At 36.2% G+C, this 23255-nt stretch overlaps 2 protein-coding genes across 3 annotated transcripts in view; both read left to right on the top strand.

Annotated features, from left to right (window-relative positions):
• IPO11 (importin 11) overlaps window positions 1–23255 on the top strand; it is a 105584-nt gene that overhangs the window by 79304 nt on the left and 3025 nt on the right. For both annotated transcript variants that reach the window (XM_009272498.2, XM_019470275.1), the window contains 2 exons: window positions 13362–13457; window positions 17044–17128. In XM_009272498.2, the coding sequence (XP_009270773.1) occupies window positions 13362–13457; window positions 17044–17128 (181 nt within the window). The remainder of the gene's footprint in view (window positions 1–13361; window positions 13458–17043; window positions 17129–23255) is intronic.
• Window positions 4479–6404, top strand: LRRC70 (leucine rich repeat containing 70). Its single transcript, XM_009272497.1, has one exon. It carries the CDS (start codon window positions 4479–4481, stop codon window positions 6402–6404), a length of 1926 nt encoding a protein of 641 aa, XP_009270772.1.

Genomic DNA, 23255 nt, shown 5'->3' with positions numbered 1-23255 from the left:
AGAGAGGAAATGGCCTCAAGTTGCGCCAGGGGAGGTTTAGATTGGACGTGAGGAAAAATGTCTACTGAAAGAGTGGTTAAACATTGGACCAGGCTGCCCAGGGAAGTGGTTGATCCTTAATGATTCTATGATTCTAAATGTTGATGTGTATGCTACTCAAGTAGCAGGTTAGTAGCTGAATTACTTTGAGTTGCGGTCATATCTGGAGAATGATGTGGGCAGAAGGTGGTTGGGCAGAAGGTGGTAGGTATTTGAAAACAAAACAAGAAAGTTGTATCATAGCCTACCTGTGGGAATAAAAGCAGAGGGAAGGAAGACCTGCAAGAGGAGGTCCTTGCTAAATACACATGGGAGGGCAGCAGATAGTTTCACTCTTACGAGCTCAAAAGAATAATTGCAGTGCTAAAAATTGGTTTTCCAGTTTCGTGAGCTTTAACATAATTTTGTAGTGATCATGAGAATGAGATCCCTCTTCAAAAATTGGCTTTAATACATTTTAAAGATGGGTAAATTCAGAACTTGTTTTTGAACTTGTTGCCTGATATTCTGCTATACATAAATTGGAGTGGGATGACTTATTTTATGCTAGCTAATATTCATAACCTGACTTATAATGGCTTTAATCTAACATGTATCAGTGAGAAAATAGAGGTGGTTTGGAAAGGCTGCACTGGGTGCAGTGCTTGTATGTTCTTTCGATTACTTTGACCTGTCATTTTATGCACAATTTGACAAATTGCTGTTGCTCAGACTTCATGCTTGTATTGACAAGGAGTCATTGTTAAACTAGATTTTAATATGTTAAAAAGCAATTACATTAGTAACTTTATCAGTTTTAGCATATTAAGATAAAATTCACTTCAGGATTAAAAAATAATTTTCTTTGTTGCCATGTGAAGCTGTATTCAGATATAAACCTGGTATTTCTGTCACTGGAGAACAAAATTTGTAGTGAATGAAATATACCACTGTTGGAGCTGCCTAATCTTGTTTGAAAGAAATGTTTGGGGTTTTCCTGTTTAAGTGTTTTCTTTACAGTTTTCAGCTAGTAATGAATTTTATTGTTTAAGTACAAGCCAGTTTGAGAAATGCTGATCCAAGTTATATGTGTATCCCAGTCTTTTATGGTTTTCCCCAAAATGGTATCAGTTATGTGGCTGTTACTTTGCCTCTCCTTTTTAACAGATAATTGCTTTCAGATACTGTAACAGTGTGTACTATTAATGAAGCAATACCTGGAAATTACAATCCGATCAGATCTGCAGGCCTCCAGGTGCTGTATTTACAAAGTGCAAGACAGGACTGTCTCCAGATTTCCTAGTGCAAATTGAAAGGAGCCATGACCTGGATTAAGATTTTTTTTCTTCCTCATTTTGTACATGGGATCTGAGAATCAGAAAGGTCAGCGATGCGCTCAGAACACAGTGGCAGCTAGGGTTTGAGCAAATTTTTATGAATATTGATAAGGTACCTTTAGTACAAGACCACGGAGACATTCAGCTACTGGGCACCAGCTTTCATCTGTCTGGCCACTACTCTCTTGGTTTCTTTACATTTCCATGCTATCTGATATCCCATAGAGCTTCAGCAATTCCTTCAGTCTTTCTAAATACGTTAATTCTGGCATTTTTCAAAAAGGGACATCTATTAACATTTGTCTTTTAAAACTTTTTTTTAGATTGAGACTTGCTTCTTTTAGCCCTGTGGGGTTGTTACACACAGCACATCTTGGAAGAAATAATTTTTAATTATTTCTTTACCCAAGTAAATGTCAGCATAAATAGGCTATAGGTAGTGAAGCTTAGGTGGGAGATAATTTCCTGTTTGAAGTAATTTTTCATCTTTGGTCAATCTCTGTTTTTTGCCCTCACCTGACTCTATTTGACCTGGATAATCTTTTTCAATTACTCTTACTGTTCTCTCCCCGATATCCGGGATACTTCCCTAATCATCCTGGGAACTGTTCAAAACTATGCAGTGTTTTCCCTTTAAGGAAATGACGTGCCATTTTATTTTACTTTCCTTTATGTCAACGATTATGTTAAATACTGTGAAAGATTAAAATGTGAAAATAAATAATTAAATCTAAAGAACAATTAGTTTTCTTATTGTTTTAATGGTCTCAGAAAAAAGAACCAAATGTAGTTCAAATTCTGGGTTGTAACCGATGCAGTCTGCCTAAAGTGGCTAATGGACCAATTTTACTGGTCCTGCTGATTTCTTACTTTAGCCTAGATATTGTAAGAGGTATGTCCTACTGATTTCTTACTTTAGACTAGATAATGTTACAGGTATTGACTCTAATAGAATTGAAGGTCATTAATTTTTGTCTTTTTTTTAAAAAACATTCCCCTCCATCCCAACTCTGGGTAATTTTGGCCAGCTCAAGCTGAAAAATTGAAGGAGTATTTCTCTTGATATTGAATGTTTTACAGATTTCAAACATAAAAAGCTAGTTATATATGGTCAAAAACATTTTTTTGAAAACTTCAGAAATGTAACTTTCTTTTGGCAGAATTTGGAAGAAAGCCTCTTCAAAAGCATATCCTTGTCTATTCTGCTTCCTTTGTTCATGTGCTTCATGCATTTCAGCTTGGATTATTATAGACAAAGATATTTGGGTGGTATTTCACCATTTATGTGAACTCGTGCTTCCTGTGTGAGATTATTGTGTCCAAAGTGACTTGAGTCTTCTGCTGTTGTGTCTCTTCCTTGGCTGTGGCTACTGATGGGCTGAGTCATCTTTGTTTTGCTGAGTGGAAGGTCTCTTTACAGTATAAATTATGTTTTTATAGTTACATTGCTATTTGTAGGCTTAATCTCTAATTTACTATCTCATTTTGTTGTTTGCCTTTTCGCCCTTTGATGTGACTGAACTTTGCAGGTATTTAGTCCCCGTGATGGATAAACTGAGGATGTAATCTCTGGTACTTAAGCAAGGGGGATATTTATAGCACATGTTTGCACTAAGTGTTTATCTGCACAAGGGACACTGCAGGAAACGAAAGCTGTGGACCAAAGGTGTGGCCGTCAGAATACACATGGTGCTCTGTGGATAAATTGGCTTTAAAAAAGTGGCCTACAGTGAGACTTAACAAGGTGCCTGCACCAAGTCTGAAATACAACAAATACGCAGCAGTTTAGTACCACATCATGCAGTTCTCATCTCTAATATTTCCTGGGATTGCTGGCAGGGTGTGCCTTGCTGGAGTGCAGGAGGCACCGAGGCTCTGCCATCCAGACCCCCATCTTCTCCCTCTCTGCTGGGCCACTGGAGTGTGTGTGTTTGTGTGGTGGCAGCAGTTCAGCTCTGCAGACAGAGAGAACAGTGTAAGTGTTGCTATTGATTTAATAAAACATTTCGGATTCTGGCTGAAGGATAAAGGATGTACAGATAATGCAATAGCACTGTTACAAATAGGTACGCTTTATTCTAAAAGTTATACCTGACTTAGATAACATTCTTCTGAGGTCTCCTAGTTAAAAACAGTAGTTTAAAAAAAAAAGCAGCACCAGTTACAAACTAAGATAGTTTTTGGTTTTCTAGAAACAAATCATTGAGATTTCCTTTCCAACAATACTTCTGAAGCACAGATAAAATGGCTTCCTGTCCCAGGGTTTCCTGTATCCATGGCAACCTGACTTTAACCACTTCTTTCTTAGTTTCCTGAGCGAACAGTTGCAAATCCTGGGGCAAAATGTGAGTGCTCTAGTACGTGGCAATACTGCCTTTAGAAAGGTTTCACAGATGAGTATAGTCGGTCAGCTTGTAACTTAGTCCGATGAACTGCAAACAGCAAAATAACAGAAATAATGAACTTCAGATTTGGGGTAAGGAATTATTTTTATTTATTTTGAATGTAACTCAGCTTTGTAAAAGTAAAATTCAAATTATAAATGAGCTGCCAGTGAAAGGAAACTTGTTTCCAGTTGGTATTTCTACTTGGATGCTATTGAAACGTTTCCTAATCATTCTTAACCTATAAAAAATAGTTAATAAGCAGTATTTTGACTTTACTAGAAGCTGTTATTTTGGCAGCTTAGTTGCTTTTATGCTGCGACCAATTAAATATTTTCTGGCTAGGTTGGCAGTACATTTGTTTCATTGTTCAGTTACTTAGAAAATTTTTTCAGTGTAGTTCAAACTTATACTTAGTAAGTTTTATTTTTCAAATGCTTATTTGGCATCAAAGGAGAATATATAAAATACCAATCTTGCGTAATACTATATTTTCTGGCTAGGTTGGCAGTACATTTGTTTCATTGTTCAGTTACTTAGAAAATTTTTTCAGTGTAGTTCAAACTTATACTTAGTAAGTTTTATTTTTCAAATGCTTATTTGGCATCAAAGGAGAATATATAAAATACCAATCTTGAACGTAATACTTATATTTTAAAGACTGCACACGTAGAATCTTTAAACTTTTGAATTAATAATATTTATAAACTTCTTTTTATCTCTACTAGCGAAGTCAGAGATGAGTGAGAAGGCCAAAGACAGGGATATGTGTGGTCTGCAAAGTTCTCCACCCTGCCTGGGAGCATTCCTGTATATCCTTAATTGTTTTCTTTTGTTGCTGCTCCAGAAGGAGGCTCTTGGCTGTCCATCTGCTTGCCAGCTCTGCACAGGGAGACAAGTTAGCTGTCGTAATTTAGGGCTCTCAAGCATCCCACGGAACTTTCCAAAAACGACAGTTCTTGTGTACCTCAGTGGGAATAACATATCGCGTGTCACTCCAAATGAACTAAGAGGCCTTCAGAAGCTTGCTGCACTCTACATGGATAACTCCAGTATTTTGTATGTACACCCGAAAGCTTTTGTGGAACTCCCCAAACTGTGCTACTTGCATCTAAATAACAATAATATTAAACGCCTGGATCCAGGAATCTTTGAAGGTCTTTCCAATCTTCATTGTTTATACCTTCAGAATAATCAAATAGCATTTGTTCCCAGAGGATTATTTAGTGATCTCCTTTCCGTTAGATACTTAACACTTCAAAGAAATCGTCTCAATGTCCTTGGAAGTGGGACTTTCTTGGGAATGATAAGTCTCCAAACACTTAACCTCGCCAATAATAAGATTTCACGGATATCAGATTCAGCATTTCATCATCTTGAAAACCTTGCATATTTGTTCCTTGAAGGTAACAACTTAACACTTGTGCCATCGAATGCTATTGGAAGGCTCAAAAATCTTGAAAGACTTTCTTTGTCTCACAATCCCATTGGATCAATACATCCTTTTGCATTTAAAGGACTTAACAAGCTTAGATATCTGTCTTTGAAAAACGTAAAGCTAAAATGTATTGCTGTAAATGGATTTTTTGGATTAAACAACCTTAGCCAGTTAATCTTAAGTTATAATGATTTAGAAAATATAAATTCCAGCACTTTTACTTTATTGAACAATTTAATGTATCTGCAGCTAGACAGAAATAAAATAACCAGTATTGGCGATGGTACCTTTGAAAAAATGGGACAGTCACTTAAAATACTCAGTTTAGCGTTTAATAATATTACAGAGTTACAACCTGAAGTGCTCAAGCCCTTAGTGTCTTTAACTCACCTACAAGTAAATTATAATCCTTGGAACTGCAGCTGCAAAATGCTTGGGTTACTTAATTGGCTAGCATCGTCTCCTATTTCTGTAAAAATTCATTGTCAGAATCCCCTGAGTATGCGTGGTAGACCTTTGCATTACATTAAGCAGACTCAGTTTGCAAACTGCAGTAGCCCTACTGCCAGCCCAGAAGCAGCCTGGAGTCTAGGATCTGTAGGTGTCCATCACAGTGCTACCACTTTGCTGATGGCATGGCATAAGGGAAACAGGCACAACACGTTTGAACAGTTTGTCAATGCAGAAACTAATTATGTTGCTTTCTGGGAAGGAACCACAGCCACATCTGCTAACCTGTTGCCCTATGAAGAAAATGCTGCTGAAATTCCATCACAGGCAACTACAGTATTATCAACATTACCGGTGCAAATACCAGCACAGATTATACCTGTTAACAGAACCGTAGAAGAAAAAGGTTTATTTCCAACAGATGCTGCTCCTGTGTCACTAAAAACATCCCTACTTTGTACACAACAGGTTGAAAAGCTGAATCAGGCTTTTGACATTTTACTAGCCTTTTTCATTCTGGCTTGTGCTGTGATCCTGTTCTTAACCTGTAAAATTATTCAGTTTAGGCAGAAACTAAAGGTGCTGGAAAACTCAGGGGAAAAGAGAATAGAATATTACGGGTTTTATCAGCCTGGTAGATACAACATAACTGACCCAGTGCAGTCTCTAACTCAGAATTCAATGAGGCATTCAGAACTGGACCAAATTAGGCTGCTCAAGCGAACAGCATCTGAAAGTCAAGCACAGGTCATATTGTTTGAGCATTCATCATTGTAATTTATCTCATTGGATTTGGTGTTAACTTTATTGTGATCTGAAATGTCAAGAAATCAAGAACTCAATTTTCTAAAAATACCTTCACTGATTAAAATCAACTGGTTGATAGAATTTTGGAAAATTTGGGTTCTGCATCATCATTTGCTTCCTGATCGTTTTGAAGTTTATTGATTTTTATTAGATGTCATTTAAATCTGACATGGATAGGTATATTATCCTCTGTCCCTGTTGTAGGAATCTTTCACCTATAACACAAGTATACGTGGAGTATAAAGTACACATATTTATTTTTATTTTGCAGTACTTAATGGTATAAGTTTCTATAGAAATTCCACAGCTAACCTGAAGCTTGAAGCAAGCAAAACATCAGTTTTTAGCAGGATCATGAAGCCAAGAAATCTGGGGGAATTAGAAAAAAAGCAATGCTTCATGTATTCATTGTAATGCAGTTTCTACTCTGCCTCTATTAATCATCACTGTGGAAAAAAAGTGAGCATATTTACATCTAGTATGTTCAAACTCTCAAGGAAAAGAAATTTAAAACAAAACATTTTATTCATATCTATGACATATTTTAATATATAAAGTTGTGTATTCAGTCTGTATAAAGAATATATTAAAGTGAGTTTTTTCTTAGTGTGTATCTGTATCATTTTATGATAATACCTGAAACTGGAGTTAATAGGGAAACCAAATTTCTATTGGATTGAAAAATTCACCAAGTTTATTAAGTCTAAGGTAATAGGCTGGTTAATTATTGTCAATAAAAGATATTTTGTCATCTATATAGTAATAATTTGAGGGACTTCTTGCTAGATGAGAGGTATAAACTGAAGAAATATTCTACACTTCAAATACATCATTCTAGATTAATTGCTGAAGATATTTACATATTTGTGGTGTATATTTGGAAGTGTCAGGTCAAAGTACGTTTTCTTAGTGAAGACCTAATTTTAGGCTTTATCTTCAAAAGATGGATATTATTTTACTATATAGTTTGCTTTTGTTTTGACTTTTTATTTCTATTTCAAATATTGATGTTCTGTTTGTTATTGTCAGGTTATGTCTAGTGTGTTGTAGCTTTATTTTCAAGCTGAATTTCTGTGACTTTTTTTTTCTCATTGTTACTCCAGTAATTCAAACTTTATTCATATAAAAATATGTTCCAGATAGTCCAATCTTGTAAAATTTTCAGCTAGCTGAATGGGACTTACTTTTGTAGATACTGTTTGTCTTCTACAGCCCTGTGCCCTAGAGACTTCAACCACTTGGTTTATAAGCAACACAATTTACAGTTAGATCGTTTTGCTCAAGGAAGAAGGGAGAACAATGTTTTGCTAGTCTGTCCTCCATGGGGTCGATTTAAGTTGTGTAGAAATATCTTGCTGTTCCAGGATCCTGCCTGGAGACTGGGGCATTCTCCAGACGAACCAGAACTGCCCCCAAGGTTCTTGTTCTAGCCTGCCTGCTTTCTGCTGGTGTAACTCATGTGCGTGGCTGTGTTGTGCTGCTCCCTATCGTCCTGTTCGCCCATCTCCAGTTCATCTCCAGGAGTGACACATACTATCTGCTACCAGTACATATATAGACCTTGACTGCACTGTGTGGGTGTGAATGTGCAAGTCTGCCTCTGTTGTTGCTTGTTATGCGTCTCTATTGAATGTAATGAAATCTCAATTTACTATATTGTAATACTATATTTTACTGTAATTTACTGTATAATTGATCAAATACTTTTATGGAACACTTCATTCAGCTACTGGGGCAAAAGCTTAAACTATTTTGGATTGCTTGAGTAGAAACTTTTTTTTATAATTTTCTACTTGTAGATCAGATGTTAAATACAATGGGTAAATGTTTTTAAGGAGGGAAAACATTGACTCTAATTCATGCTTAATTTTTTTTTTAGGTGGCTAATCCATTACAGTCTCTTCCTCTTTAAGCCATTTTTGTTACCTTCTGCCTCTCCTACATAATCCTTATGATAAGTGTTAAATTTGTTTTCATTTAATAACAGCTGCATAATCAGTGATTGCACAGTAGTAGGTTCTGCAGTTTTATGTGCTATATTTCTAATTTTTCAATTATATATGGATGTCTTCAGAAATAATGGACTTAAAATTCAGTGGAAGCTAGTTAACTAAGTTTTTTCATTGCTAGAAATGCTGCTGTGCCTTTGTTAGAGAGGAGTTTTGAGAGTGGGCAAAGGTTGAGACTGAACAAATCTAGTTCTCGAAGAATTCTGACAGGGGACAGCTCTGGTGTTTTAGGCTCTGATTTCCACAGCTGCTCTCTACAGAAAGAGCACAAGAGGTTCTGTCTAAAGGTGCATCCTTTCCACTGACAAGCTGCTGTAGGAGTTTTTTGCCAGGTATGAGTCTCACCATCTGTAGCGATGGAGCATGAAAGGAAACCGGTGCTGTCAGAGCTGTTTGTGCAAGGAAAGAGCTGGAGCAGTTGGAAGCCATCCTTTGGAGTGGAGTCATCCTCTAATAGCCAGCTTGCCAACAATTTGGATTAGACTAACAAGGAATTGAGAGATTCATTTTGCAGTTAACGGGGGAAATGCCTTTCTTTTGCAGTTAGTAGCTTTTGCATTTAAATGTTCACCCTAGGAAACATCCTTTCATGTACAGGTGTGATTCATATGCCTAACTATTAAAATCATTAGAGAATACATCAGAAGACTTAGCTGAGTCTGCCCTCATGAAGCAAAATGGCACTCTGTGGTCATCAAGTTTAAGGTCAGCCATAGGACTCCCCTGGAAATGTTGTCTTAGCTGCTACATTACCGTTTTAGGAGCTCCTTAGCACTGTGCAGCTCCTAAGGTGTGTGTGTGTAATAATGATTTACATTGCTCACAGTATATGCAAAGTAATCTCCATTTGTCCCTTTCCACCTCTTTCCTTGGCTAATGAGATAAGAATAAAGAATTAATTAATCTTTCTGAAATCTATTGTACACTAGTAAAGATACGAACTTAAGCTTTTCCCTTTTTTGGTGTTTACTGCTTCATCCTGGTGAACGTAGAAAAGCAGAAAAGATTTTCTCCTCTTCCTTTTAATCTCTAAAAACATATGTTTTTCCCATGCAGAATTTTTCCTCCTTCTCTGATAGGCTGAGGAAGATGCATAGCAGACATGGAGACCATTTTATTTAAATACCCCTAAAAATTTATCATGATACGTGTTTTATTAAGCTGATGATAAAGCTTTATTTACAGTGGCCATCTATGTAATTGAAATCCGAATTCTGAATTTTCTCATAAAACCTCAGGATAATAAAAATGTTGAATAGATAGCTGAGTGTATTAGAAATGATAGAATGAGAAAAAATGAATATTACTTTTTTCAGAACAGATGTGATCTGTTTTTTCCATTGCAAAGCTTTTATTCTTTTATCTGACAAATTATGCAAACTTTGAAATAAAAGGTTTGAGATTATTCATGTACAAGCTGCCCTAAACGTTTGCTACATTTTGTTTTCATTCTAGGCAAGGTGAATTTTATTTACAGACAGCATAAAAGATCCTTTCTCTAATAAAAAATAATGTTAATATGTGTTAATTGCATCTTTGAAGCTGGGTTCTGGAGTGTTTTAGATCCTAACTAGTTTATAGAAGTTACAATCCTCTAATTCTGGGCCTGTCTTTTGATAATTTTTGCTGCATACCAAATGAGGTTTTGTACTGATAACTTAGGGAAGCCGGGTAGTTATGAAACCAGTTATAACTTGATGCTGTTTGTTCCATTGCTGATCTGGATTATATGCCATTCAAGGGGGGAACTGCTTAAATGGTACCTCCCTGCCGAGTTAACAGTATTAAGTGTTCCGTTTTGAGAGGTCATCTAAATACAGTGTCCCTGTCTTTTCTGCATCTACTGATATGACTTTCTAATGTATTTCTTGACACAAGCAGGCTAATTTTAGTCTCTTTAAAAAGGTATTACGTTGATTTGCATGGCGCTCGCTCTCTCGTATGAAAATAAGGCCTGATGCATTTTATATTGCCATTGAACTTTAATTGAGGTTTCTTTTTTCCAAAGCACAATGAGCCTATGCTGTCTTTATTTTTCACCAGCATGTGTCTTGTATTCTAAAAATAGTCGCATTGTTTAATGATTCCATACTTGGTAAACATTTCGGTGAGTCTTTGGTAGGAAGAAACTTCATGTCCCATTTAAAGGGAAAAAAAAGGGGGAGAAAAGAGAAGGTATTAGCTTTACTGAAAGCAACAGTTAGCCCGTTTTGAAAGGTCTTCTACATTATTTAGTTTTGCTTTCCTCAGAAAAGGAAAAATTACCATGAATTTTCTGTCTTTTACTGAAGTAAGAAGTAAAATATCCTTCCTCATTTATGCCATAAAGTAAAAATATCCTCACCGAGTAAAGAAATTAATGATTTCTTTGTGTGCTTTGGAGCTAACTATCAAGAACAGTATTTTGGGTCTTCAAGCTTGGAAAAAAACCATAAAGTTAATGAGCACTATGCCTACAGTATTTATTTACATGTTGGTTAATTGAAGTAACCTCCCTGAATAGATTGACCATAATTAGCCCTGCAGCTGATGAAAAGGCTATGCCTTCATTGGGTCAAACACCTTTCTCTTCGCTCCCAATATAAAATTTCTGTGGCAGTTAGGGATTCTTCATGCAGCTTGGAAGGAACAAATATAACTACTGGATAATGGATAGCAACCTGTATTATTAATTAAATAGTGCATACGTACAGGGCATAGTTTACTTCTCCAGGGTGCACAGTGTTTGCATTTGTTCTCTGCTGAATGCCCCTTGTCCTCTATTGACACAAATCTGAGGACAGCTGTTTCCTTTCTCATATTGGAAAATATTAACCACACTAATGTGGTTAATTAATCTCTAGTGTTAATCTCTAACATCATATTGGAAAATATTAACCACACTAATGGCGTTTTCCTAGAGATGTGTTTCAAAAAAGGTATGAGGCAAAAGAGCTTTAGTGGGAGGTGTGCTAGGTGGGAACCTCTGACTCAAGTGAAGAAACCTGTGCTGTCTCCGAGGGCTCATTCTGCAGGCAGTGCTCACTCTCTCTGCGGTGCTGTGTGGTCGGTAGGCTGTTTTGCTTGCTGTCTGCAGAACCCCACAGAGATTCAGTCTCGCAACGTAATACTTTGCTGTTCTGAATGAGATGGGGAAGCTTTTTGCCAATGGAGAAAGTCTCTTTTAAAATATGTACTTGGCAATAGTAATAAGAATAAGCCAGACAATGAAAATTGTGTCAATTTTCATTTTGTGGAATTTAGGAGTTTCAAGTTTCATTATACAAAATGCAGTTCAGATCCTGGCATTCAACAGTAGCTGAATAAAAAAGGGAACAAAAAATCCTTTGGAAACAAAATGATCATGAGTTGAATCATAATCTTATCAAAACAAGTTTAAAATAAATATTTTATATGCTTAGTATTCTAACTTGATATGCATTTTTCCAAAGCATCCATTGCTATATAAAGTCTCTTTGTCATATACGTAAAACTTTGTTGTATGTCTGAGAAGAAGTTTTTCAAATGTAATAACTACTGTACAAGGAGCTACAGTTTATCCAGTTTTTCAGTTTTCATCCCCAATAAGGAAGTGAAAGAATATTAAGAAATAGATTCGTCTACATTAAAACATAAAGGATCAAACTACAATACATGAACTTAGTGTTCAGTACCTTTAAACAAATATGAACATGTCTGCTTCTGCCTACTAGACAGCAGCAGCATCTTTTGGGGAAAATTAAGTCTGAAATTCCAAACAGGGAGTAATCAAATGCTTCAGTCAATGGCAGTCCCAGGAAGAGAGTTGCAGTTTACCATCACCAGTTAGGCCATCTCTGTTTCTTTGCTGCTTGTAGCTGGAGCTTTTGCAGTCTTCCTGAGATGAACATCCTTTCACTTGCAGTATGTCTTCACCCTTTTGTAGTTCACAGAGTAGGAGTCCATGCACCAAAGTCCCACAATAGTGCATCTCTGGCATTAGATCCACAGTAGCAGGAAATTCTGCAGAAACAGCAGTCGCAGCTGCTTTCTATTAACTAGGAGCTGGTGGCACCTACTTTATCCATCATGGGGAGATCATACTTCCATGCCCTTACCCTACAGGCACATCAATTTTCAAGGCAGGGGCAAGTGTCTAAACGTAAGTGTTTGGTGTCATTTTGGGCGTTGGGGTGGGGGGGGTGTCCAGTCTGGCCTTCAGCTCATGCTGGGGAAAGGTGCTTCTCTCTTTTAAGTCCTGAGTGATACCTACCAGCCCTTTGCAGTTGTCTTAAATAGCCTAGTGTTTCAAATGGCAGGAGGTGCCTGTGTTTAAGCAGAGAAATCCTACCCCACCTTTCTCTCTGTAGTCAGGGAAGTGGTGTTCGTGCATGACTGGGTGCAGATATTTTTCACCCTCTATGGGGAGTCATTCAGCTGCCTAGGAGGGTGAAGAAATACTCCTAAGGCTGGACAGAGAAGACAATAGGGGAGTGTACCATCTTTACAAGCTGCCCTTTGCTCAAGGGTTTGTGTGTAGATTTTGCATTGAATGGTGACGGGATAAAATGTGTAAAAGTGTGGGGAATAGAAGCCAGTACTCTGACCTCCTTGCTAGCAGGAGCATGCCCTCCCCACTCAGTTCTTGAGTCCCGTGCAAATGTATTTTTTCTTTTATTCCATCTGCAATTTTTTCTAGGTTTTCAACAGTAGCCTTCAACATGAGGTTTTAGTCTATTTAAGAATAATGTTTCTTGCATATTTTTGAAGCCTTTGTGTAATTAAAAAAATACTGAATTAGCTGCTTGATAGCATGCTCAGCTAAGCAGTAAGCAATGAAAATACTGCTTAGTAAATGTGCTCTACAGTTATTGAGCAAATTTCCTGTTTAGTTCCTTTAGCTAAGTCACTTTCCTGTTCTTTTCCAATGTTATCCAAGATAAATTTTGTTCTTTTCCAGTGTTATCCAAGATAAATTTTGTGGTATCATCAACATTTCAGTGGAAGGGCTGCATGATGTTATGACTGAAGATCCTGAAACAGGAACATACAAAGAGTAAGTGGAAAATCTAATTAATTTTTGTGGGTTTAACAGTAGTAGTACTGTTTTACATGTAGTGTTTTGATTGGAAAAATTTGTAGGCAGTTACGACATGCTTGTAAGAGTTCTGTTTTCACAAGAGTGAATGTTTTAGTAAGATAGGAAACTTTTGGTCTTAAGAAAAAATAATTGTAATGGGGGGAGGGAGGGCTTAAAATGACAGTCAATATGATTTTATATTGTTCATTAAGTTATCTACTAAATGTTGTCTTAAAACGTTCATATGCTTAGATTTGCTTTTTGCTCACTTGACTATTATATCTAAAATTACAATCCAACAAGCTTTTATGTTGATAGGGTGGTATCTCAGAGTTTCTTTGAGTGTTTAACCAAGATCTTTTCCTAAATGCCTCAGCCTCATTGAGTGGACCTAGTGTACAATACTTCACAGCGTGGAGAACTTGAAAACCTATCCCACAAGGACAATTCTCCCCCTTCAGTTGTTCCACTTAACACACCTGGTGCTACAGGGCATACCTCAAAAGACAGTTTCCAGAGCCAGGAGCAAGAGTTCATTTGTGCCAGGAAGGTGGTGTCGGGGTGCTCAGAGTGCACTGCCACCCAGTACCACACTCATTCATCTCCTGCTGACTCCCAGGTTACTGATAGTATTCCCTCAAAGCTGGAAAAGTAAAAAAACACTGAATAATAGGGATTTTTAGGACAGAGATCTTAATGTTGTTTTTTCTCTGTAATGATTACATAGTTTTAGAATGATGGAGAGCTGTAAGACATTAAAAACAGGTGCTCTGCAAGATGTCCCTACTATGTAGGGGGACCCCTACACTATATTCTAGTATTTACCAGATGCTAAGAATCAAACATTTTCTAACTTTCAGTTAATTACCTGGTGATGGAACAGACTGTATCTGAACTAATTAATGAATTGCTTAAGGGGATGTTTGCTGGCACTGAAGCCAGCTGGCACATAACAGCCTGTGTACAATCTATTAAGTTTTCCTCCACTTAAAACAGGTGGTATGGTCCACAATCATGCTGAGCCTGAACTATGCCCAAGAATTGCTACCAAAAGTAATTTTTTTTTTTCCCCCTAACTCTCAGTATCGAAGATCTAACTCCAATGTCTGGGAATGCACTTTGGTACTGTGTTCTATTTACAATCAGAGACAGTGTTACAGAGTCCCTTCTATTCCTAAACATGTTGTTTTGCCAGCACTTGTTGAAAAGAGTTCTCACAGAGAAATAAATAAAACTTTGTCCTAGTTCATTTCATATTTTAAGCTTGAAGGCTTGTAGAACTTGTCACTGTGCTTTTTGAAACTCTGGACATTGTTTTTGCTTTATAAAATATAGGCACACACTGAACCAAGGACATACTTCTGTTGACAGATACTGAATGGGCTTTTTGAAAGGTTCTGACATTTGTGTTATACTTTTTGACATAATCTGAAAGTAAATAAAGTGCGACCACTCATCTGGAGTCACGTGTGCTATTCTGGCTGTCCAGGTTGAAGAAGAATGATTTAAGCCTGAACTGGTTCAGAAAACAAATTGTGTACTCCACTGATTATCATAATGTCTAATTACTGTAGTGCAGAGACTAAAACAACGTGCATGTTTAGCGTAGGAAAATCAAGCCTAAGCAATACAGAACTGCAGCCACTAAAGGATGAAGAGGGGGTAAACATGCACAGGGAACACTGTACAAATTAAATGACAGTGTTGGCTTAAGCGTAAGCTGACCATGAATACATTTAAACTGGAAGTTTGAAGAAACTGTTGTAGTCAGAGCAATGAGATTTTGGAAGAGCCTTTCCAAATACAAATGCAGAGATAAAGGTCTCGCCATTTTTTAGGTGGAATTTTGATCAGGTTATGAAAATGATTACATGGTGCCCTGGGTTACAATAGAAGGGGATTATACTCAGCCAGGTTTCCTAGCGTTTATGTTTGGCATTGTAGTGATAGTTACAAGAAAGCTTTACAGACCTCAGATTTTCTTGAAAGGGGAGCATTCCATTGCTCTAGTCTTGTCTCACCAATATTCACATTTTTCCCAATTTTATCATCTTCTCCTTTTTTATTCCCTCCTCTCCTAGTTTTTTGAATTACTCTTTGTGGTACCTAAAATTTATCAAGGTCTGAAAAAGTTAATTCAATCTTGTATGTTTTGGCAATTGACATATTTTTGTCTCCTTTTTCTTTAATAAACTGAGTAGCGAAAAATCATGCCATTTACGAGGAGAAGACACATGAGGTTTGCTGCATTATTTTGAAATAACTAATCCCTTCATTGGAAATGGCTTCTGTGTTAGTATTTGACCCTTCTGCCATGCTGTTTAGCAAGTGTTTCATACAGCTCTAAAAACATGTTAATAGAAAACTGAATATATAAACAGAGTAAGTCTGAACATTTCCACATAAAATCTTTATGTTCCACACAACTTTTTTCATTTTTGTAACTTTAAAACAAGTTATTCAACTTAGCTGCAGGAACATGTCACCTGCTAGTGGAATGCAGCAATTAAAAATGCACAGTAGACAGGGCTGAAAATGAGCAATAATGTGCATCTGTCTTGGTGCTTTGTAATATGCCATAAAAACATACCTGCCATAAAACATACCTAACACACAGTGGCGAGTTGTTGTCACCTGAGTGATTTTTAAATCCTTTTGGTTTTTAAAGCAGATTTTCTAAGAAAAACTTGTAAAGTGGTAGAATATTTGTGTATTCTTTCAACGTAGAAAATGTAAAGTGAATGGAAAGCATGTTTGCTATAGGATAGCTTTCATCAATGTCTTTATAGTCCATTCAAACTGTTTCGAGAGACAGAAAAACCTCTGGCATTTAAACTGGGGTTTTTTCATATTTTCTGGTTTTATACTTGCTACAAAAATAATAGTTAAAATATGGCTGGTACTTGTGCGTATTGGTACCTACCAGTTGAGGGTGAAGCAAAACAAACAATAAGAAGTTTAAAAGCTTTGCTTTACCTGCCTAGAAAAAACTCTTTAAATAAATGACTGCAGAAGCTAACTCATTTCTGTCCATCTAAAACGTTACTGTTCAGTGTCTTGCAGGTTTTAGTGTCTAGAACCAATAGCAGTGACCCTATTAGTTTTCAGGTCCTCTTTTTAAAGATCTCGTAGGAAAACATGAATGCAGTGAGAAGTCTTTGCTACTTTTGTATATGTGCCACTTTGATTTTCATGTTGAATAGGATACAGAGTGCTTGTATAGCACTTACTTGGAAAGATTTGGAAATTCTAGTTAGGAACAGTAGGGTTTTCTATATTAATTTTTTTTAAACCCACATAGTCAGTTTTCTATATGCAGAAATGCATTTTTAAGGCAGATCTTGAGCTAAAATATGGAGGATAACTGAGATTGTTACATGGGTGTAGGTGACGCAAAACATGCATTCAGGCTTCTTTAGATTCACTGTTCTCAGAAAAAAATGACTTGATAACAGATTGCCTGACTTTCATCAAACTCCCTCATATCTGTCCTGTTTTTAAAAGTGCTTTAAAATAATTTTTAATGATAATATGTTAAAACTATTCTTATTCCCATTCTTAGCTGCATGTTGATATCTCATTTTGAAGAGCCCAAAGTTACAGAAGATGAGGAACCTCCCACAGAACAAGACAAAAGGAAAAAAATGGTAAGTTTTAGATACATTATTCAATTGTAGAACTGATTGTGATTCACTTGTGTCAGACTAAATTGTTTGCCTTTGGATTTGGTTCATCTATTGTTCTTGGAAAATTCATCTCTCAAATCAAAAAAGGAAAATGCTTTGATGACAAACTTTGCAGCCACAACCCTTACGCTTCTGTTTTCCTTTTGAGTCTTGGCAAACGTTGCCAAAATAAACATCATCTGTTCACCAAATCTGGACATTATAATACTAAGATTCTATAAAAAGGGTTTATTGAAAAATGCAGGGAGCTAAAGCTTACCAAAATGTCATGGCAGGCCAAATTTCTCGTATTTAAAACAATCTTCATTATATTGGATTATGTGTTTTACCTGAACAGCTATTGATCCATATGCTTGCATAGAACCTTTTTCTAATATAAAGACTTCTTAATAAGGAGCACTGATTTAGATGAAGATATCTGGATTAGGTACCATGCAATTGTGCTATTTTTGTCCAACCTAATCTGTGAATGCTTCATAATTTAACTTATTTTTGTAAGAGTTCAGGGAAACTGGTTCCTCACACAGAAAACTGCAGTGTACAAATGCTGTGGAATAAAATAGTCTGAACCACTTGTCATTAAGTAATTGCAAAACGTGGAATTGGGTGTTTGAGTAGATGTATGTAGCCCTGTCGCACATTTGCTTTAACTGACCTACATGTATCCAAAATAATACTTGTGGACAGCTCTTTAGTACTTTATTTCTTCTTGTAGGAGTGGAAGAGAGTTTGGATGGCTTTTTGCTTGTTTTAATTTGGGGTTTTTCTTAAGCGACTGGATGCTTTTGGTTTGTTAATAGGCTTTTCTTTTAAATACAAATCAAAATATGGTTCCTTTTTAAAAAAAAAAAAAGAAAATGACACAAAAACTCTTGTGTACTCTTCTGCTATTAGTAATGCCTTAAGAGAAATTCCTAGTGTCTTACACTTTCAGATTTAAATAAAACACAGAAATACTATTTTCTATGGTCCTTAAAAATGTATTATATATTTCTATAATTCAGTTACTATTAAAAGCATCTCTAGACTCTGTTAAATTTTCTTCCAGCTTGTGGGCTTAAATTAAATTCCAGGTGTTTGTTGTAGAATGATAATATTTATTCTTCGTGGTTTGGGATAATCTCTTGACACACATAGATACATACGTATATATCTTCATCAATACAGATTGATATATCCATATATCAATAGGGACAGAGATACGTTTGGTTTGTTAATCAGATTTTAAAAACATAAAGTGAATTTAAATCTGCAGTCCTTTCATGTTCTTAGTTATCTTTGAATATACTCAAATTTTATTTCTCTCTGGCTGGCTAAAATTTTAATAACTTTCTTGCAGAAATTCTCTTAATTTTTCAGTTACAGGTTGAATTTAATAGTTTGGATATGTATTTAGGAATTTAGACTTGTTAGATTTTTCTGTGGACTACCTTCAATACAAGTGTATCAGGCAAAGTTGATAGGGCACATTGGTTTATGACCTGTATCATTCTTCCCTCCTAAATAATACAGTGCACCAGTATAGTGTTGATGAACACAGTCATAATGAGGGAACTGTTCTGGGGTCACGTGCAACACACAGTCAACGGCCATTTGAATAAAGAGAAATGGCTGTGCTTTGGTAAGGAGGAGCCAGAACCGATAAGGACATGACAATGCAGGTTTTGATTTACATGGGAAATATATCTTCCTTTGCATGTCACTTTCCTTTTTTCTCTAAGGAATTGCTTGTGATTTGTTCCTCAACTGTTCTTTATCATTCAGCTTAAACACCTTTTCAGCCTTTGTTTCCTTGGAAGGTTTACACAGAATAAATTGTCATACGTGAACATTGAAGCTTCGTTTTCCTTTCAGATCTTATAATCTAGATGTAACTATTTCCACGGTTACTGTGTTTTCTAGATTCCTAAGCGTTATGAAAATCCTTTGTTTTTCTCCTTCCAATCCTCTTTTATAAGAGTAGCTGTCTGTTTCACTCTTCATTCCCATACGTAGCCGGTTATTCCTGATATATTTCAGACTTGAACATTCTATACTGTCATTTTTTCAGCTAACTTTAGTATTCACTGTATTCTTACTCCTTTCTATGCAATTTCTCACAGCTGTTAAAGCAAGTAAACTCCAGTTGTTATGAATGTCTGCTATAAATTCATTCTGAATCCCAGCTGAAATTGCTCGGTATAAATTTTTGTGGCTGGTGCTGAAATTGAGACTTGCCACGTCTCATGGCTGTTTATTTCAAAATGATACAGGTCATTTGCGTAGGTCACTAGTAGTAGAAGTGTCAAATAATAATCAAGATTGTTAATCATGGCTTTGAAAGCACAGCTAGCATTTGATTTCAAAAACTGGATTAAAAACAAAACATCACCTGGGCCCGTTCCTACCCACCTGCACTGGAAGTTTCTTCCTCTCTGTAGGAGCCTCAGGGCACACACTCAATTCATGTGACATTTAGAACAACAGCAGTAGCAGATATCTCTGGTGAAATAGAAGTGGGAACAAATATTTGAAGTGAGAAGAGGAAAATCAAGAACAACCTAAAGGGAATCTGCAATTGATTTAAGAAAGTTCTAGTCTCCTGTCCAACTTCATTCCTGCAAGAGGTTTCTACCCTCTTATGTATTCCATTGCTGAATCAGCAGCTTTGTATCAGGGCTTACAGCTTAAACCTCATAAAACAATAATGAAAAGATAAATGGGATTCTCTCTTTCAAAATAATAATGCTTTGCAACTTTTAAGGCCATTAGTATGAGAAAAAAGATAAACTGGCATGGTCCATGTTAAGTATCACTTCCCAATGTTTGCACAGGGTCTAGATACTTTTCTTTGATCTATCCCTTTATCCTGTCATTGGTACCTCTCTTTATTATTATGCATAGCTCAAAATTACTAAAGAGAATTTTAGCTAAACAGTGCTTTAAGTTTATGATAACTTTATGTAATCAACATTTCCAGATACTGCTATATTTTAGTCTCATTGCAAATACATTGAAGAAAATGTAAATAGGTGAAGAGTGATTCATGACTTTGCATTGCACATAGCGTATAGACCTTGGGTGACTTGTTTTTATGTGCCCTTAATGTATGTTTTTAAGAACTCTGGTATCATTGTTCAAAAAGGGAGTTAAGCTTTTTCAACTCTTTATTTGAAACTGTGGAGAGGAAAAATGAAGTATTTTCCAGTAAAAATCTATCTTACTTAAACCTGAATTACTCATGCTCGTACATGTTTTATATGATGCTTATATGTAAATATAGAAGGCCTGGGAGTTTTTCTATTTTACCCTGGTATGGGGAGAAACTAGATGAATTGTGATTTTTATATCTTCAGGAAAATAAATAAATGAGTTACAATGTAATAAGCCAAATGATCAAGTTTTATGTGATAATGTGGTTTACTAAAAGTAATACTTTTAATTCATTGTTTGGGGTATAATTTCTCCTTAAATATATAATCTACAAATTAGCCACAGATCTAATGCGAGTCCCACTGAAATCTGTTAAAAAGCTTTGATGTTAGTAGCCTTTTGATTCGCCTGGCTCCATTTTTATAATCACTGTTAAAAATAAAGGATACATTCCTTCCTTAAATTATTTTTCCAGTCTTTCCCAGAGCATCACAGTCACAAGATACTAACCATCATGGTAAATATGTATAATTTTATGTCCAGCATTCTTGCTCCCTCTTTAGTATCAAAGTACCCATACTTAATCCGAAGAGAATCTCTGAAGTTCTGGAAATCTTTTCAACAATTTAATTCAGCTATCACCAACACACTTTTTTGAGTTTTATTAGACTTTTATTACCTGTTCTTGCATTCTAATACCATGCCATTGGCTTGTGTTATCGCTTGTAGTGATTAGATCACTGTTTTAGTACAGAATAATATATAATTGTTTATTGAAAACAGTGTGATTTTTGACTGTGGTGTTGTCTAAAGATGTTGAGGAAAGAGATCCACCTAACAGATACTGGTTCAAACAACTGATAATTCTGCAGAATGCCGTTGATGCTGGCAAACAGAGTTTGGAGGGATGGGAAATGGTTGTTCTGTAAAACCTCTGTACTGCTTTTCTGATTCAAACTGCTGTTTACAACCAGTGATGTGGAAGATTAGTTTCTTCAGTCCAGCCCCAAGGTAGGCACCCGTGTCCAGTTTCAAGATTGATTTGTAAAGTAGCTAGATTCAAAAGCTAGTCAAATCAGGTTTTTGCTGAGAAGCGTAAAGCACATTTCAATAATGTGTGTTTCCTCGCCAATCTTCTGTTTCCTCTCTGTAGCTGTTTTGACTAAGAAGCTGTTGGAATTCTTTTTTTTTTTTTAACTGGAAAACAGGTGTGTTTTGCTCTTATCAGGAGCATTTAAATTAAAAAAAACTCTGGCCACACACCTAGGAACTCAGCATACGTACTTACATTCAAAAATATGGTCCCTGACCCAGTGTTTACAGCCTAAGTAGCCAGTGTTAATATTGATATAGTTGTATTCCGTGCTGGACTGATGTTGGATGCTCAGCACTTAGCAAGCTGGAGACTCAGTTTTCAAAAGTAGTATTATTTATTCCTGTAACTCCCAGCATTGTGCAAATCTGGCAGCTCCATTAGGAATAAAAAATACTAACTTTCAATTCTGTAATACATAAAGTTTTGTCATCTTCACTTTGGTGGTTTTTTCAAGATTAGTTACTTTTCAGTTGTATTGCAGAGGTGATTCAGAGGATTATTTGGAAACCCATCATCACCTGTCATGGGGCAGGTGCTAGAGGGTTAGCACCTCTAAGAGATCCTAGAGAGCATCTCTATAATTATTATTATAAGAGGTGCTAGAGATAGCTCAGACTTGAAGTTCCAGCAAGCTTTGCAAATAAGCAAGGATTCAAACCCTTTATTTTCAAAACAACACAGCACTTTTGTTCAGAGTTTGAAAACCACCATTGAGGTGCTAGGACAGCATTACGCACATACTTGTATTCTAGTAGCTTGTTAAAACTGGGAAAAAACTTGGGCTTAAGTTGAGGCGGCTTAGTGAGCATTAACGTATGAGAAGTGAGAGGTTTATTTACCATTGACTTAAGTCTGTTTTTCTTTATTTTTTTAATGTATCAGGAGAATAAACTTTGTAATTTGAAATTGCTGATTAGATTAATTTATCTTGGTAGAGTAGAAAGAAAATTTACCTGAAGTTGATATTCTAAGGCAAATTGTTTTGACTTCCCGTCCTAATTCTGAGTACTTTAACTTAAACAAGGGTTTATGGTAGGGTCACATAAGTCATACAGTTAACTAAATATGCAGATTAATTGGTTTGTGGGTTAAAAGGTTGTTAAAGAATGGCTTTTTGGCGGTGCTTCCCAAGGCGACTTTGTAATGCATGCCATTCATCTAGTTGCTGCTGTGTCAGGGTCACAAGGTTGAGAACACTTATCTATGGCAATTTTAATACCTGTTTTTCTGTGCAGAATTCTCTACAGTAATTTTATACATGACTGTTTAGAGCTATGAACTTACTGAAACTAACTAATTAGAAATACATTACATGTCCCAAATTACAATTGTTAGTTAACAAATGCAAATTGTTCAGAAACTAGTAGATTCTTTGCTTGGCAAGACAGTCTTTTTTTTTTTTTTTACCTTTTTGTTTTTTTTACCCTGTAGATTGTGCTAACGCTGTTACAAAAGGATATCACTAACCTTGGCAAACCTTGACTAGAGTAGCTGTGGTTTAGAAATTTTGTTAGAAAAGTCTGTTTATATTCTAGAGACCAGATTACGTTTACTGAGAAGAATTATTACAGAATACTAAACTATTATTGCAATTACTCCCCTTTTCAAAAGAGTGTAATGTTAGGAATAAGTATAAAAAGATCATATCTTACCTTTGACATGTAAAATAGCTGGATAATAGAAGACGGTGAAGGATCGAAGGCTAAAAAGCCAGTATTAGGAATACTGAGGGAATGATTAAGAGATTTATAATATAAAGGGTGAGGTGACCATAATCATAGAATCATACAATAGTTTGGGTTGGAAGGGACCTCTAAAGGTCATCTAGTCCAACCCCCCCACCATGGGCAGGGACATCTT

Source organism: Aptenodytes forsteri, unplaced genomic scaffold (assembly GCF_000699145.1).
Source record: "Aptenodytes forsteri isolate BGI_AS27 unplaced genomic scaffold, ASM69914v1 Scaffold92, whole genome shotgun sequence".
Taxonomy (NCBI): domain Eukaryota; kingdom Metazoa; phylum Chordata; class Aves; order Sphenisciformes; family Spheniscidae; genus Aptenodytes; species Aptenodytes forsteri.
The sequence above is the reverse complement of the archived record's forward strand: the minus strand, read 5'-3'. Positions and strand labels throughout refer to the sequence as shown.